The sequence below is a fragment of the Stegodyphus dumicola genome, chromosome 4 (assembly GCF_044657685.1).
Source record: "Stegodyphus dumicola isolate Sdum_Otavi_A_Nest chromosome 4, ASM4465768v1".
NCBI lineage: Eukaryota > Metazoa > Arthropoda > Arachnida > Araneae > Eresidae > Stegodyphus > Stegodyphus dumicola.
In genome coordinates this window covers 153,551,416-153,566,168 of record NC_140771.1, presented here as the reverse complement: position 1 = coordinate 153,566,168, position 14,753 = coordinate 153,551,416, and the positions used below count along the sequence as shown (strand labels likewise).

The 14,753-nt window shown below is 35.9% G+C and overlaps 1 protein-coding gene across 4 annotated transcripts in view; it reads left to right on the top strand.

Moving 5' to 3' along the window:
- Positions 1–14,753, top strand: part of LOC118191120 (regulating synaptic membrane exocytosis protein 2-like) — a 231,493-nt gene that overhangs the window by 210,801 nt on the left and 5,939 nt on the right. For 3 of the 4 annotated variants that reach the window (XM_035361922.2, XM_035361915.2, XM_035361928.2), the window contains exon 19: positions 9,783–9,922. In XM_035361922.2, the coding sequence (XP_035217813.1) occupies positions 9,783–9,922 (140 nt within the window). Of the gene's footprint in view, positions 1–9,782; positions 9,923–14,753 lie in introns of those variants that run through there. The other variant, XM_035361936.2, reaches the window with a different exon arrangement.

Genomic DNA, 14,753 nt, shown 5'->3' with positions numbered 1-14,753 from the left:
GATAGACAGTCTCGCTCGCCGGAGGTTTAAAACGTTTTTTCCGTACAGTGTTGCCATTGCTTGCTTTGAAGTAGTTGAGTTTGTTAATCAGAAATTCGTTAAAGTTTTACATAATATGAAATAGATAATACAAATTCGAAATTCAAAATTCGAGCTTCCAGGTGACCATGTTCGAGTAGAGGATAACTTTATTCCAAATTTGATAGCTCTAAGTATCGTTGCTTTTTCGCAATGGGAAACATAAATGCATTCATGCAGATTCTTCATTGTTTAATTTCTTTAAATATAATACAGGGCGATATTATTTGGTGGCAACAATTTAAAAAGTGTTTCGCTGTTTTTAGTGAAACGCCCCAAAATGCCGTTTTGAGACTTGTAGCTCTTCTGAGCTACCCCTTTGGGCTAAAAATGTAATGTTACCAAACTGTGAAAAGTAAGGAAAATTACGTTTGCACAAAAGTTGAGTTGCTCGCGACTGTAATCTTTTGCATAAACGGTTAAAAGGTTACTTTCTAAAGGAATAGTAGCTCTTATATTTTATTTGGTAAATTAAAAGTAGTTTAATAATTAATAATAAATTTCTCGTTAACATAGTAATTAAGTTATTATTAATTAATAATTAACGACCTAAAACAAAATCATTAAATAATGACATCTTCTTAATAGAGGTGGAATTTGATGCTTCTTTTGCAACGATATGTAGCAAAATGTGATGAACTCTAATAAAATCAGTATATTCAAAAAAAATTCCGAAGTATTTATAATTATTTACAAAAAAAAAAAAAAAAAAAAAAAAATCCGATGTGTACACCACATAATTTTATTGCACAGAATATTAAATTATACGCATTTTTTCCTGCATTTCATTTAAACTTATTTCCTTGAATTTCATTAAAGATATTGTTGCGTGCGTACGGGTTCGTTACGAAATGAATGCACAAGTCCTATGAAAAATGAACAAAATTTTATTATTATCACAAAATGCTTAAATTCCCTCAGATATTCTTTCAATATTACAATATCTCACAGTAGTTATCTTTTAACTACTCAACCGTTCAACAGAAGTTAACTCAAAACAGCTAAAGAAAGCTAATCCGCGAGTTCGCTACAATCAAGTGCAGTTTTCTAAACAAACTCTTAAAACAACAACAAACTAACTAATAATCGAATTGAGAGGTTTTCCTCCTTTTTATACGATTTTAAATCGCGCGCGAGAATTTTCTGGAACTTTCTCGAAATTAAAAAGAGATATTTATTTATTAAGTGTTAAATACACGTGCTCTTGTATTTTTTACTTTCCGTCTTAGCTTTCCTTTAATATTCGTCCCGCGCTGCATTGCGCGGGGAATAAAACAATTTTATTTATAATTCTACTAACATTCGCTATTTAAATACGAAATCCGTAGCGCTGCCCTCTTCCCAAGGACTGCACGTCCCGGGCAGTACAATCCCTGGACAGGAAGCCAAACTTACAACTAAAGGCATAAATGCAATAATAAGCATTACATTACAATAACAAAACAAAACAAAACAAAACAAAACAAAAAAAAAAAACATGAACAATAAATGCAATCAAATACTAAATACAAATCAAATGCTACCAAATACTAAATACAAATGAAATAAAAGACACGTTTAGAAACAAAGAGGACCATGGTCTTACACTATTTACAATCATTTACACTACGTACTATGGCCATAGTAATGAGCTAACCTGTCGTAATGAACGACTTTAGGTTTAGAGTTCGAAGACTTACGGATCCCACCACGACGTCATTCAGCCTGTTTAGGACTGTGAACGGGTCATCCCAAGATGACTGTAATTTCGGACAAAGTCCTTTCCGTCGAGTCGGATTCCACAACCACACCTTGTCTTCTTCGTGGAATTGATGTTCAGTAGCTCTTGTGTCGTATCGGGTCTTCATCAAGATGACTCGCTCTCGTGCAGATTTGTGCATCACTTCAAATCGGGCCTGGAGATCTTGAATACATTCCTCAAGCGATGAAGGAGCATTCGGAGGGCGACCAAACAATAGATCACAAGGCACACGAAGGTCACGACCGAAGAGCATCGGTGATGGGGAATAGCCGGTAGTCTCGTGGACAGCACTGCGGTAGGCCAGTAAAAACAGTGGTAATTTTTTGTCCCAGTCCTGTTGGTTTCTGAAAATCACTAATGAGAAGTTATTAAGGATGGTTCGATTGAACCTCTCTAGCATGCCGTCTGACTGGGGATGTAATGGCGTCGTTTGGGTTTTGTCAATGCCGAGTAGTTTGCAGAGTTCTTTGATTACTGCCGACATAAAATTCCTTCTCTGATCGGAATGTAAATGAAGAGGCACTCCGAACCTGGAAATCCAGTGACGTATCATTACCTCAGCTACTGTGACAGCCTCCTGATCAGGAATAGGATACGCTTCAGGCCACTTGGTGAAGTAATCAATGACAACGAGTATGTATTTGTTGCCATCAGCAGTTCGTGGCAGAGGTCCTAAGATGTCAAAAAGCGATACGTTCAAAAGGCGCACCTACGTTGTAACGTTGCAGCTTGCCCCGGTTGCGTTTTCTCGGTCCTCTTCGACCTGCACAGGCATCCCAAGATCGGCACCACTTTTGCACGTCATCCTTTGCATTATTCCAGTAAAAGCGCTCACGAACTCTCTGTAAGATCTTCATTATTCCAAAGTGACCTCCTGTAGGGCTGTTATGTAGTTCTTTAACTCCTTCACATCCAATCCGCCCGACACGGCTCTACATTGAAACAACCATAACCGCCCGAAAACGGCCGAGATTGTAATCTTTTCTTCCCTTCCCATATTAAGGTATGCAATAGCAGGTGCACTTTCCCCAAATGCATTGTATCAGTTTATTGCAGACAGCTTGTTCTAAGAGGTTTTCTTTATCTTTTGGTTGATCGTGACATTTCGTTGTTGATTCTTTTGTGGTACAGTGTTCTTTTAAGCTTTAAACAGCAATAAAAGAGCAGTTTAAAAATTTAAGGATTATATTTATTTTTAAACAATTTATTCCTTCCTATAAAAATAACGGAAATATACAAAATCTCAGTCGTGATCATAACAAAGCCGGAAAGGCTTGTTGATCTGACCTTCAGAATAGTTTTATAAAGAACGGGGTCAAAGGCTAATGGAATCTTTGTTAGAAAGTACAAAGGATGTCATTGGAAATCTTCACACCTATTTTCTGCGCTAATGGACGGGGAGGGGAGGAAATTGCTGTGAAACTGGAAAAGTATTTCGGGCGGTTCGGGTATTTTGAGGATACATCTTAGCGAAGGGTCTGGATTTCAAAGAGTTAAGGACATCAGGAATCCGGGATCTTAGAAGTATCAGTTGCCATCGGAACGTCTTCCCATCATCCAATTCGAATTTCCGGTATAAGACGCCGTTTCGAATGTGAAGTGAATCCCAGAGTGCCCAGTATTGCTTTGTTGTGGTACTACAGATAGAAATGTCCTGCCAGGTAGGTTTTCTGTTTGATGACTCCATTAAATCAATTATGGGTTTAATGACGCGGTCTTCCAGCTGGTCTTTCCTGACTTCATCATCACTCCACGAGTCTCGATCAGCCGATGTTGATGTTGTAATTTGTCTTGCGACCGGAGTCAGCAGCTCGTATTTCGCTTCCACCCTGGAACAATATCGGCAGCTTTCTGGGCAAGGTCTTCTAGACAGGGCGTCGGCGTTCCCGTGTGATGATCTCTTACGATGACAGATAGTGATGTCATATTCTTGGAGTCTCTGTATCCACTTGGCTATTTGACCCTCAGGATTCTTGAAATTTAAAAGCCAGGCCAAGAGGCATGGTCCAGGAGGATGAATTTTCTGCCGTATAGATAATGATGGAAATGCTCTATGGCGAGCAACTCTTTCCTAGTGACACAGTAATTCCTCTTCGGTTTAGACAGACACTTGCTCCAGTAAGCTACTACACGTTCTCGGCCGTTTATTTCTTGGGACAAAACAGCACCGACATTTTCATTGCTCGCGTCCGTGTCGAGAATAAATGGTCTGTCCAGCTGAGGATACGTCATGATTGGAGCAGATGTTAAAGCTTCCTTTAAATTGTTAAATGCATCTTCTCATTCTTTTTTTACAAGAACCTTTGCTTGTTCTCTGTCTGCTTCTGAAAAGGTCTTGCGATGGAAGAAAAGTCCTTCACGAGTCTCCTATAGTAAGTGCAAAGCCCTAGGAAGCTTCTCAGCTGATGGACATTTTCGGGACGTTTCCAGGATTTAACGGCTGACATCTTTTCAGGATCCGTGCACACACCTTCTGCAGAGATGACATGTCCCAGGTAAGTCACTTCCTTTCGGAAGAATTTGCATTTAGCGGGACTCAGCTTCAGATTGGCTTCTTTCAGTTTCTGAACCACCTTTCTAAGATTTTCTATATGCTCTTCAAAACTCTTTCTGACGATGACGATATCGTCCAGGTATATCAGACAGGCTTTGTAGGAAAGACCTTTCAAAACAGTCTCCATAAGACGTTCGAATGTTGACGGCGCATTACACGGTCCAAACGGCATCACCTTGAATTGCCAAATCCCTTGTCCCGTAGTAAATGTTGTCTTTTTTCGGTCTTCAGGCTGTATTTCTACCTGCCAATACCCACTCTTTAAATCAAGTGTTGAGAACCACTTGCTTCCAGAAAGAGTGTCTAGAATGTCGTCAATTCTAGGAAGAGGTTAACTGTCTTTCTTCGTAACCTCATTCAACCGGCGATAGTCAACGCAAAATCTCGTTGAGCCGTCTTTCTTTTTAACGAGGACGATAGGAGATGCCCATGGACTTTCTGAAGGTTCGATAACATGCCCTTCTTCCATATCCTTTAAAAGTGTTCGTACCTCTTCCTGTTTAGCAAACGGTAGACGTCTTGAATGTTGCTTGATCGGGGGATGATCGCCGGTATCGATTTGATGTTGTGTCAAACTGGTTCGACCTACGTCAGAAGATGAGCGGGAGAAAACAACTTTAAGATTTTTAATGACGCGATCAGCAGCATTCCTCTCTTCATCGTTTAAATCCCCATTCTGCAATAACTCCGATGTAATGCTCTCTGAGGACACAGATTCCGGGGTGTTACTCTTTCTTTCAACGCTGGTTACTGGCTCAGCAAACTTTACCTTTCTTAATAACTCTCGCCCTCTCAGTAACATTGGCAACTCTCACCGGGATAACTGTTCTCGATAGGTCGACGAGTGTTGAGGCTACTAGTACTCCTTTCGGGCTATTACAGTTATTGGGATATTCTATGATCCCGTAGCGGAAATTTCTGTTTTCGGCTATGGATCCAGGAAGTAAAATTTCTGTTCTTGCCAGTATTGTGATATTGTCTTGTGCTATGATTTTATGTACAGATTTAACTTCTTCATCATTAATTCCAAATAACGATATGTCCTCAGAGGCAGAATGCAGTTTATTGTTTTTGAAGTCTAAGGAAAAATTATATTTCCTTAAAAAGTCCAGTCCGAGTATGCATGGATCTGTAATATCCGCCACATATGTGATGGTAGGCGGCACTTCCAAACGTGATATTCACGTTCATTTTCCCCTCGATGTCAATCTTCTCACCGGACACAGTCTGTATGGCAACGCAGCGCAGGGTGGCGTCCAGATAAGTTTGCTTTCCAGTTGCTGAGCCAAATCTTTTCGGATGATGGTAACACTGGCTCCTGTATCTATAGTCATATTGCAAGGGAACTCCATTAATATGTCCTATTACGAAAAGTCCATTACTGCCGCCTCTCACTGCAGAAATCTGAAGCGCTTTAAACTGGGGCTTTTCATTATCTGGCAACCTCCGCCCCGCGAGATGGCCACTAATTAGTTTCCCTGCTGCTTGCTAGGAGCGGACTTAACATCCGTGCCCTTTGGTATTCTGCAGTTCCGCCGTATGTGCCCTTCAGCTCCGCAGTTCCAACATTTTAAGGTCGGTTTCTTGTCATTGATAATTTTTCTCAATGCATTGAGTTCTCTGGTTATATCGTCTAGACGAACAATGACTTGATCCCTTGCTTGCTGAGCTGCCTCGAATTTCATGGCGTACACTAGAGCGCTTTTTAAATCTTTAACATCCGCCATTCGTAGAGCCTTCTGTATTTTGGAATCCCGGATGCCATCGATAAAATACTGCAGGGACAGGATTTCCTTCGCTTCTCTCGGGCACTCCGTAAAGGCGAGGTGGGACAGCCTTTCTACATCCGCAGCGAGCTCCTGGTGTGATTCTGTGGGCTTCTGTTGACGGGATTTTATTTGAAGCCTGCTCTAGTCTTTTAAACATTTCTCGCCAAAGTTCAGCTCCAATGCGCTGGATAGAGCTTCGAAGTCAAGTCTCTGGTTTTCGGGAAGAGTCTGCAGAATATCCGCTGCGTCTGCTCTCAGAGAAGCGGCGAGATGACAGGTTTTAGCTTGGGAATCCCATCCATTCGCATCCTCCACTATTGAAAACTGCCCCTTATAAACTTGCCAAGAGGTTTTCCCATCATATGTCGATAGCTTCAGAGATGGACGAGCAGGCATCGGTAAGAATTTAAAACTATCACTATTGCTCCCTACCGTCGCTACGAATTTCTTTAAAGTATCCACTTCTTTGGCTACTGCAGAAATCCTATCATCAGTTTGTTGTTCGATTTGGTGTTGGACGGCACACTCTTCCGTGAATTCGTTCCTCCAGAAACTCTCCCTTCTATTTGTTCTTTGAAGGAGGAGACTCTTTCTTCAATTTCTCCAACCTTACTTTCGACCGAGTCTATTTTACCTTCTATAGCCTCGAATTTGTTTTCTATTGCTCAGGTAATTTTTCTTTTCATTTCCTCTTGACCTGCTTCCATCTCATCTTTAACAGACATCATCTGGCCTTTAACGAATTTCTGTCCCGCTTTCATTTCTTCTTGGCCCGCTTTGATTTCTTCTTTAAACGAGGCAAATGCTGATATCAACTGTCTTAGTTGTTCTCCCATCGCTCTTGTTATTGGCATTCAGATCCCACTTCTGACACCAAAATTTGTTGCGTGAGTACGGGTTTGTTACGAAATGAATGCACAAGTCCTATGAAAAATGAACAAAAATTTATTATTATCACAAAATCCTTAAATTCCCTCAGATATTCTTTCAGTATTACAAATATCTCACAGTAGTTATTTTTTAACTACTCAACCGTTCAACAGAAGTTAATTCAAAACAGCTAAAGAAAGCTAATCCGCGAGTTCGCTACAATCAAGTGCAGTTTTCTAAACAAACTCTTAAAACAAAAACAAACTAACTAATAATCGAATTGAGATGTTTTCCTCTTTTTTATATGATTTTAAATCGCGCGCGAGAATTTTCTGGAACTTTCTCGAAATTAAAAAGAGATATTTATTTATTAAGTGTTAAATACACGTGCTCTTGTATTTTTAACTTTCCGGCTTAGCTTTCCTTTAATATTCGTCACGCGCTGCATTGCGCGGGGAATAAAACAATTTTATTTATAATTCTACTAACATTAGCTATTTAAATACGAAATCCGAATTCCTAAGTATTTATAATTATTCACAAAAAAAAAAAAAAAAAAAAAAATCTGATGTGTACACCACATAATTGCACAGAATATTAAATTATACACATTTTCTCCTGCATTTCATTTAAACTTATTTCCTCGAATTTCATTAAAGATATATTTCTCATTCAATTAATTCAGTTCTCACTTCGCGGCAAGGCAAAAATATATAAAACCTCAAAATATCTTCATTAAAAATTGAAAAATATTACACACCAAATACAGTTAAAACAATTTTTACAATTAAAATTAGAGTTTCTACGCGAAAACAAGCCATTTGGCCGGCGGGCAAAAAGGCAGATTTTTCGGTGGACAAAACTGAAAGTTTACTTTTGGTCCCGCTCCGCGAAAAGACACTGGAGATGCAGAAACTGACTTAATTCACTCTTCTGCTAAGTTTCAAATGTAAACAAATATGGCTGTTACGATAAAAAGGTAGGTTTAACCGCACTTAAACAACTTTTAAATTGTTGATAATTCTACAAATGTTGCATACAGATTAAATAAAGGCATAAAAACCTTAACCGGAAGATAAGAACAACATAAATCAATCATTTTTAAAGTAAAAAAGGCACAATTTACCAACATATAAGAATAAAAAGAACTGAGCTCACGGAGCCGAGTAACAGAGTGGGTATGTGTATGTATACATAATTTTGAGGCAGCCGATTGCAACCAAAAAGGGAATTGCAGAACTACATGTTATAGCAGTCCTATATACAAAATTTCAATGTTCTGAGGCTACTCGTTATTGAGTTACGCGAGGTACATACAAACATACATACGTATTACATACCCTATAAACGTCACGAGAAAATCTCTTCTGAATACATTTTATATCCTTTTTGCAACCCGTTTTGGGTAAAATAGTCCTTCATTCTGTCCTTACGTACAGATGTCGCGCAAAAACATCGTTAAATTGCATTCAATAGCGGTCAAAACGGATATTTTCTTTGAAATATGATACCCGAAAATTTTGGAAATTACAATACTTCCTTTACTTCGTATAAGGAAGTAAAAATGCATCGATTTCATTTATTTTAATGCAATTAATTCTTTTAAAATATATATTTTTCAGATATCATATTTGGTAAAAGTACAACTATTATATAATCGAATATTTCTTGTGATAGAAGCAGAAACGATTTTCAACTGCTGCCATTTCCAGAACTGGAAATAATTGCGCCGCTTAGTTTTTAAAAGATAAATAGAAGATTCATAGACCCAGAAGTGTAATGAAATTAAAAAAAAAAAAAAAAAAAACTCTTATGAAATTATTATTCCATCTAAATGATATTATGTGCAGACTTTCGCACTTATTTAATGCAGAGAAGGCATAATTATTCTAAAGGTAGCTATATGCTTTATTCGCTGGAGCTTCATGAGGTTTTTCAACATATATTTCCCGCAAGTTAAGTGGCAACAATTTCTGTTTTGCTAGAGTTAGGAAGTCGCGTTAGAAAAACAACTTAAGAAGTTATCTGTTGTAATCATGCATTGAGGATATCATGAACAAAATTATAGAGGGCAGTATAATTTCTTAATAAGTTTGATTTATGAATAATATCTACTTTGCAATTAAAAATATTTTTCAAGAGTTTGCAGTATTTAAAATTTACCGCAGTATGCTAATAATTGTTCAATTTATAATTCTGTGCTACGCACTAGATAAGTTATAACGATCAAAATGTAATAATTACCTTTATGCAATATTTATATTGATTTTAGTGTAGAAAACGGTGCCTCTTGGATACTAGCGCCAAACGTCGACCCTATAGTACCAGTTTCCTGGTAACCCAAAATCATCTCTCTTTTCCCAATATTATGGCAAACTTTTTTATTTTTATTTTTATTTATTTTATTTATTTATTTTTTTTACGTGTCAATGTATTTCTTAAGTTTAATTCACGTATTTTTAATTTTGGCCTTATTTTAAATTATTAGAATTTTAACTGTCGAATTTTAACTGCCGTTTGCGGATAAATAACGCCAACCAGCACCCAACTGTAAACTTTTATATTATGCGTTAAAGTTCTGGAAATGTTACTATTTGAATGCTGCTATTAAAAACTTTATCATAAAAAGCTTGATCACTATGGTAAAAGTTTTCGTGTGACCGCTTACGAGCAATACATGTCTTTCTATATTTTTTCCTTCTGTTTTCGCTTTTGTTCTAATTAATATTATTCTTCGTACTTTTACGTAACACTGAATTTGTATTTTCAGCTCCATATGTAAAAGTATATTTAATGGATGGCCGAAAATGCATCGCGAAACAAAAGACTGCAACCGCAAGAAAGACTTTGGATCCCCTGTATCAGCAACAGCTCGTTTTCCCGTATGACTGTCAAAACTGCTACTTGCAGGTAAGAATAACACATCGAAATAAAATTACGGCTTAATCCTAATATACGGTACAGACAGGATTGGCGACTTCTAGCGATGAGGAGCAGTAAGCGAATCATTTTAGTGTTGACGACAATTTTCAAAATCGCGCCGAAGCCGTACCGTATTAGGATTTTACCAAAACTACACGGTGTTTATAAAGTTCGGGACCTATTTTGATGTTTAATAACTTATAAAATAATAAAGATAGATTAAAATTAATTACATAAATGGTTAGATAGACTCAAAAAGTTTCATGACCCTTGTCAATGAACTTCCATGTGTGCCCCCTTCGTCGCACGGAGAATATCAAGTCGATATTCAATTTCACGCCAGGTACCGGAAAGCATGTCTGCATGCACAGAGGCTATTGCGGTTGTAATTCTGGCTTTTAGGTCATCAATGTTCGACACTCTCCTCCTGTAAACGTTTTCCTTTACAAATCTCCAAAGGAAAAAGTCCAGCGGCGTTATATCAGGTGATGTGGGTGGCCAAGGAATTGGACCTCCTCGCTAAATCCATCTTCCTGTAAAATGGTCATTCAAAGAATTACGAACGATGGTACCCCAATGAGGTGGTGCACCATCTTGTTGCAAAAAGACATGTGGCTAGTAGTGGAAATACGAAGTTTTCCAAAATGTCTAAGTATACGACTGATGAGACCACCTTTTCTGTAAAAAAGAAAGGCCCAGTGAATCGATTGTGCATTAGTCTACACCACACAATAACCTTTGGGGAATTCCTTTGTGCCTCACGGTATTTATGGGGGTTTTTCAGATCCCCATATGCGCACATTATGGCGATTAACAATGCCAGAAAGATGAAAGGATGGTTACGACGATATTACAGACGATATTTAGAAAAGTACAGATATTAAGACTGGAAAATGAAATTATCTGAAATTAACCATACGCGCAGACAATATTTACAAAAGTAAAGCTATTCAAATCTGAAAAGGATAATATATATAAGTTATTCCATCAATAAATGCCATAAGTTTGTTTATATCTTCATTATTTTATGAGTTATTAAACATCAAAATGGGTCCGGGACCTTATAAACACCCTGTACTTTTTCAAGTCTGCATAAATATTAACAGCAAATATCTTCCAGAAATTTTCTACGAACATCTTCATTAAGAACTATTCAGTAGCCTAAATTATGAAAAGATAATAAGAATGAACTTGGAAACAAGATAAATGTTCTGTTTTATTTATCATTCATAAAGAAATTTCTGTTAGCTGATCTTTAAATTAGAAACTTCTATGTAAATTCTATTAATAACTTTAATAGGACATTTTTAGACTGAAATAGTCGAGAGCCTCCAACAGCTAAAACTGTTCTGTAAGTTGCGAAAATTCGATTGTGGAATGAGTAAGTTAGTTTTAAGTAAAAATACCGAAGCTCAAGGCTAGGGTAATAAGTGCAGTATTAAAACAGAGCAATTGGACGGATATGAGTATTTTCTAGAATTAGATCTGATATCAACGGTTTGATTTCTCATAAAAATTTCATCCAATTAAATTATCTTTGCATAATGTTTGTATTTGATACTAAATTTTACTTTCTTTTGATATTTATACTCTTTTATTTTTTGTTATTAAAGCAAAAGTAGCTGATCTTAATATATTTTCCTTTCAAATGCGAATATTTTACCTTAAAATCAAATAATAATTGAGATCTTTATTATTATTAAATGCAAAAAATCAGTTTATTGTTATATAATTTGAAATGTCATAAAAGTCTAAGTAATTCCAGAAATTTATTTTCTTGTATTTACTTTATTCTGATAACAGAAATAAGTTAAAGTTTACAAATATAAAAGAATTTAAATTAAATTTTTAAATGCAACCTATATATATTATTTAGAAACAATTAGAACAGTCTAAATGATTTAATTCGACTTGAAGGTTGTGAGGTAACATTTCGCTTTGTTAAAAGGAAATCTACTGGAGGAGGGTGAAGTTTAAGGACTGGCTTATTTTCTTCAAATCTCTTTCCTTTTTTTCAGCTATGAGGTTATTCTATAAGTAACGCGATTTTTTAAAGTGAATCTTAATCCATGACTCCTAATCTAAAAAATATTTTTAACTCTATTATTTACTAGTTTCCAGCTTTAAGTTTTCAGTACTTCGGAAAAAGAAACACTGATTTATGTAGAAAACAAATAATTCTGTCTTCCAACATCATACAACGAATTCAAAATTTTGTATTAAAGTTGTTTTGATGGTTTTGAAAGAATAATCTAACGGAACTAGTTTAGTAGAACGTACTAGAGAGATAACTTCCTTTCCAAAATTTCTTAATTAATATTTGAAACGTCTTCTTTTGGGGGGGGCTGTGTGAAACTATACGTTGTTATAATGAAACATATTGCCATTCTATTACCCAATGCGAGTTGGGGTTTCATCATCTTGTTCTAATTGTGTCAATTATTTACAGTAAAGCTCTTTAGTACTTGTTTTATATTCAGGGAGCAGTTCATAGTAGATAATTTCTTCCATAATTTCTCAAACATGTAGCATTATTTGCTTTGTTTATAGACCTCCTACTGGTGCTTCAAATGATGTTTTGTCTTTATCTGTCATTTTCTTTTACAGTCTGTATTCCTTTAAAAACCCAGTTCCGTCGCCAGCGACAACTCATTCAAAGATGGCTCTTTTTTAACCTAGAGCTGTGAGGAGAGTAAACTTCTGTTACATTCACTGCATCTTTGTTTCAAATTCTTATCCGTCAACTCTTGCAGAACTCTCTTTGATACAGTTTAGAAATCCTTGTTGCAGCTTTCAAATACCGGTAGACGATATAATAGAGTGACTGTTCGCACAAAAATGTTAGATGAGTAAATCTAGCATGTTTGTTCAAAGCGGAAGATCTATTAATATTGTTGCGAGCTACAGGTTCGTTGATGTTCCTTTAAATAATGAGTCCAGATAAGGCGAAAGAAATGGATAATTTTTTAGGAAAATAACCTCAGCAAATAGCACAGCAGCAAAATGATAGCTGACAAATAACTCAGAACACAGATATTTAGCAATTTCTCACTACCACACGAAATAAACTGTTAAATTCTGCAAATGACTCTCAGGGTAAATCTTAACTCGTTGTTCAGCTTACAGCTGATTCGCAACCGATTCACGACTGAACTCCCTTACTCCAATTATCACTATTAGCCGATATTATCGAGTATTTTATTCGACGTGTTCGAGCTCTAGAAAATATAGCCTACATAGGCGCTAAACAATAAAAAGTCCTAATTAGAGTCCCGCATTGGGTGGGCCAGAGGGTGTGACTGTCTGTCACTTGAGCGTACCAAAGGCATTGCATTGGCTGAGATAGTTCCATGTCTTAGCCTGAAATTAAAGAAATATATAGAAAAGCAAGTCATGAAAACTGAAAAAATAGATTTAGATAATGCTGCTTATAATCGCAAAACAGAACGGAAGGTAAGCACAGTGTCCACCACAATACAACTTTGCATTCAGAAATGTTCTTAGTCTCTCATATGTATCACGTGACAAGGCAACTGCAAAAGCAAAGCACATGCAAGGAAAGTGCGAAATTGGCTTTCTCTCGAATTCTAATTAAGCTATTCTGACAATTCCAAAGCACTTAGAATAAAAACATCTACCATTCCATGCAACAAGCAAAGTGTTAAATAGGAGACATGTGGTCACAAATTAAATTAAACACAAAATAAACGATTAAATTACCATTCTAGGAACAATAAATAATTAAAATATATATAAATAAAAGAATACGAAACAAGTATTAAGCGGGGGGTATTCTGGCGACGGAAGTGACATCATAGAAAGGGGTCCTGTCAATTGCCTTCTTGGAATCATGTGACAACCGGATGCTATGACGTCGCCATGGACATAGATGTGTTTGAATGACTTTTTTTTTTTTTTAAATTTTGATTTTATTTTGTGGCGTAAATAAATTATGTGTAAATAGCGTTTCATTTTTATTTTGTGGCTTTTTTCATATTTATGAAGTTCTATTTTATGAGAACCACAATTTTGTTACTATTATTATTTTATTAATTTTTATATCAACGACCTCTTGAACCATGTGTTTGGAATGGCATCAATTTTAATTAATTTTCCTTTACTAGTTCTAATTTTTTAATATGTCATTATTTTTATTTTTTTTAAATTTGTCATCTATTTTTAATTGAGCATCTCATTATTTAACATTTATTTGTTTGTAATTGGTTTCATTATTTATTCTGATAACAGTAACTTTGCAATGAACATTAAAAAGCTGGGATCGAACTTCCAAACTCTCACATGGGAGGCGAACACGTTAAGAATTACACTAACAGAACTTCTTAGAAAAGAGCAGATTATAGCGCTGAATAGAAAAACAACCATGATGGTCACTGCCTGGGGAAAATGCTATCAGCGAATAAACGCCATCTCTATTCAAATTCCAGCTTGCCAACGAAAGCTTTCTATTTCAGGCAGGCGGAGTGTTTGTTTCTATTTTAAGTTTATTCTTTGCTGTTTTAATTGCAATACTTTTCCACTTTTTTTTTTTTTTTTATTATTATTTCTATTTTTATTTTACAAGCATACTTTTTCATTGTTTTCTTTTTCACTTTTTACTAAATTAAATTTATTATTTTTAATTTCGTATTTTTAGCTTTTTGCAAACGTAAATTTTATTTTTAATTTTGAAAATTAATCTTTCCATATTTTTATTTTACAAAAATAATATCTTTTGCACTGGTTCCCCTCCCCCCCCCCACTTTTTTCACTTAATTTTTTGTACGTTTATTTATTTATTTATTTATTTATTTTTATTTTT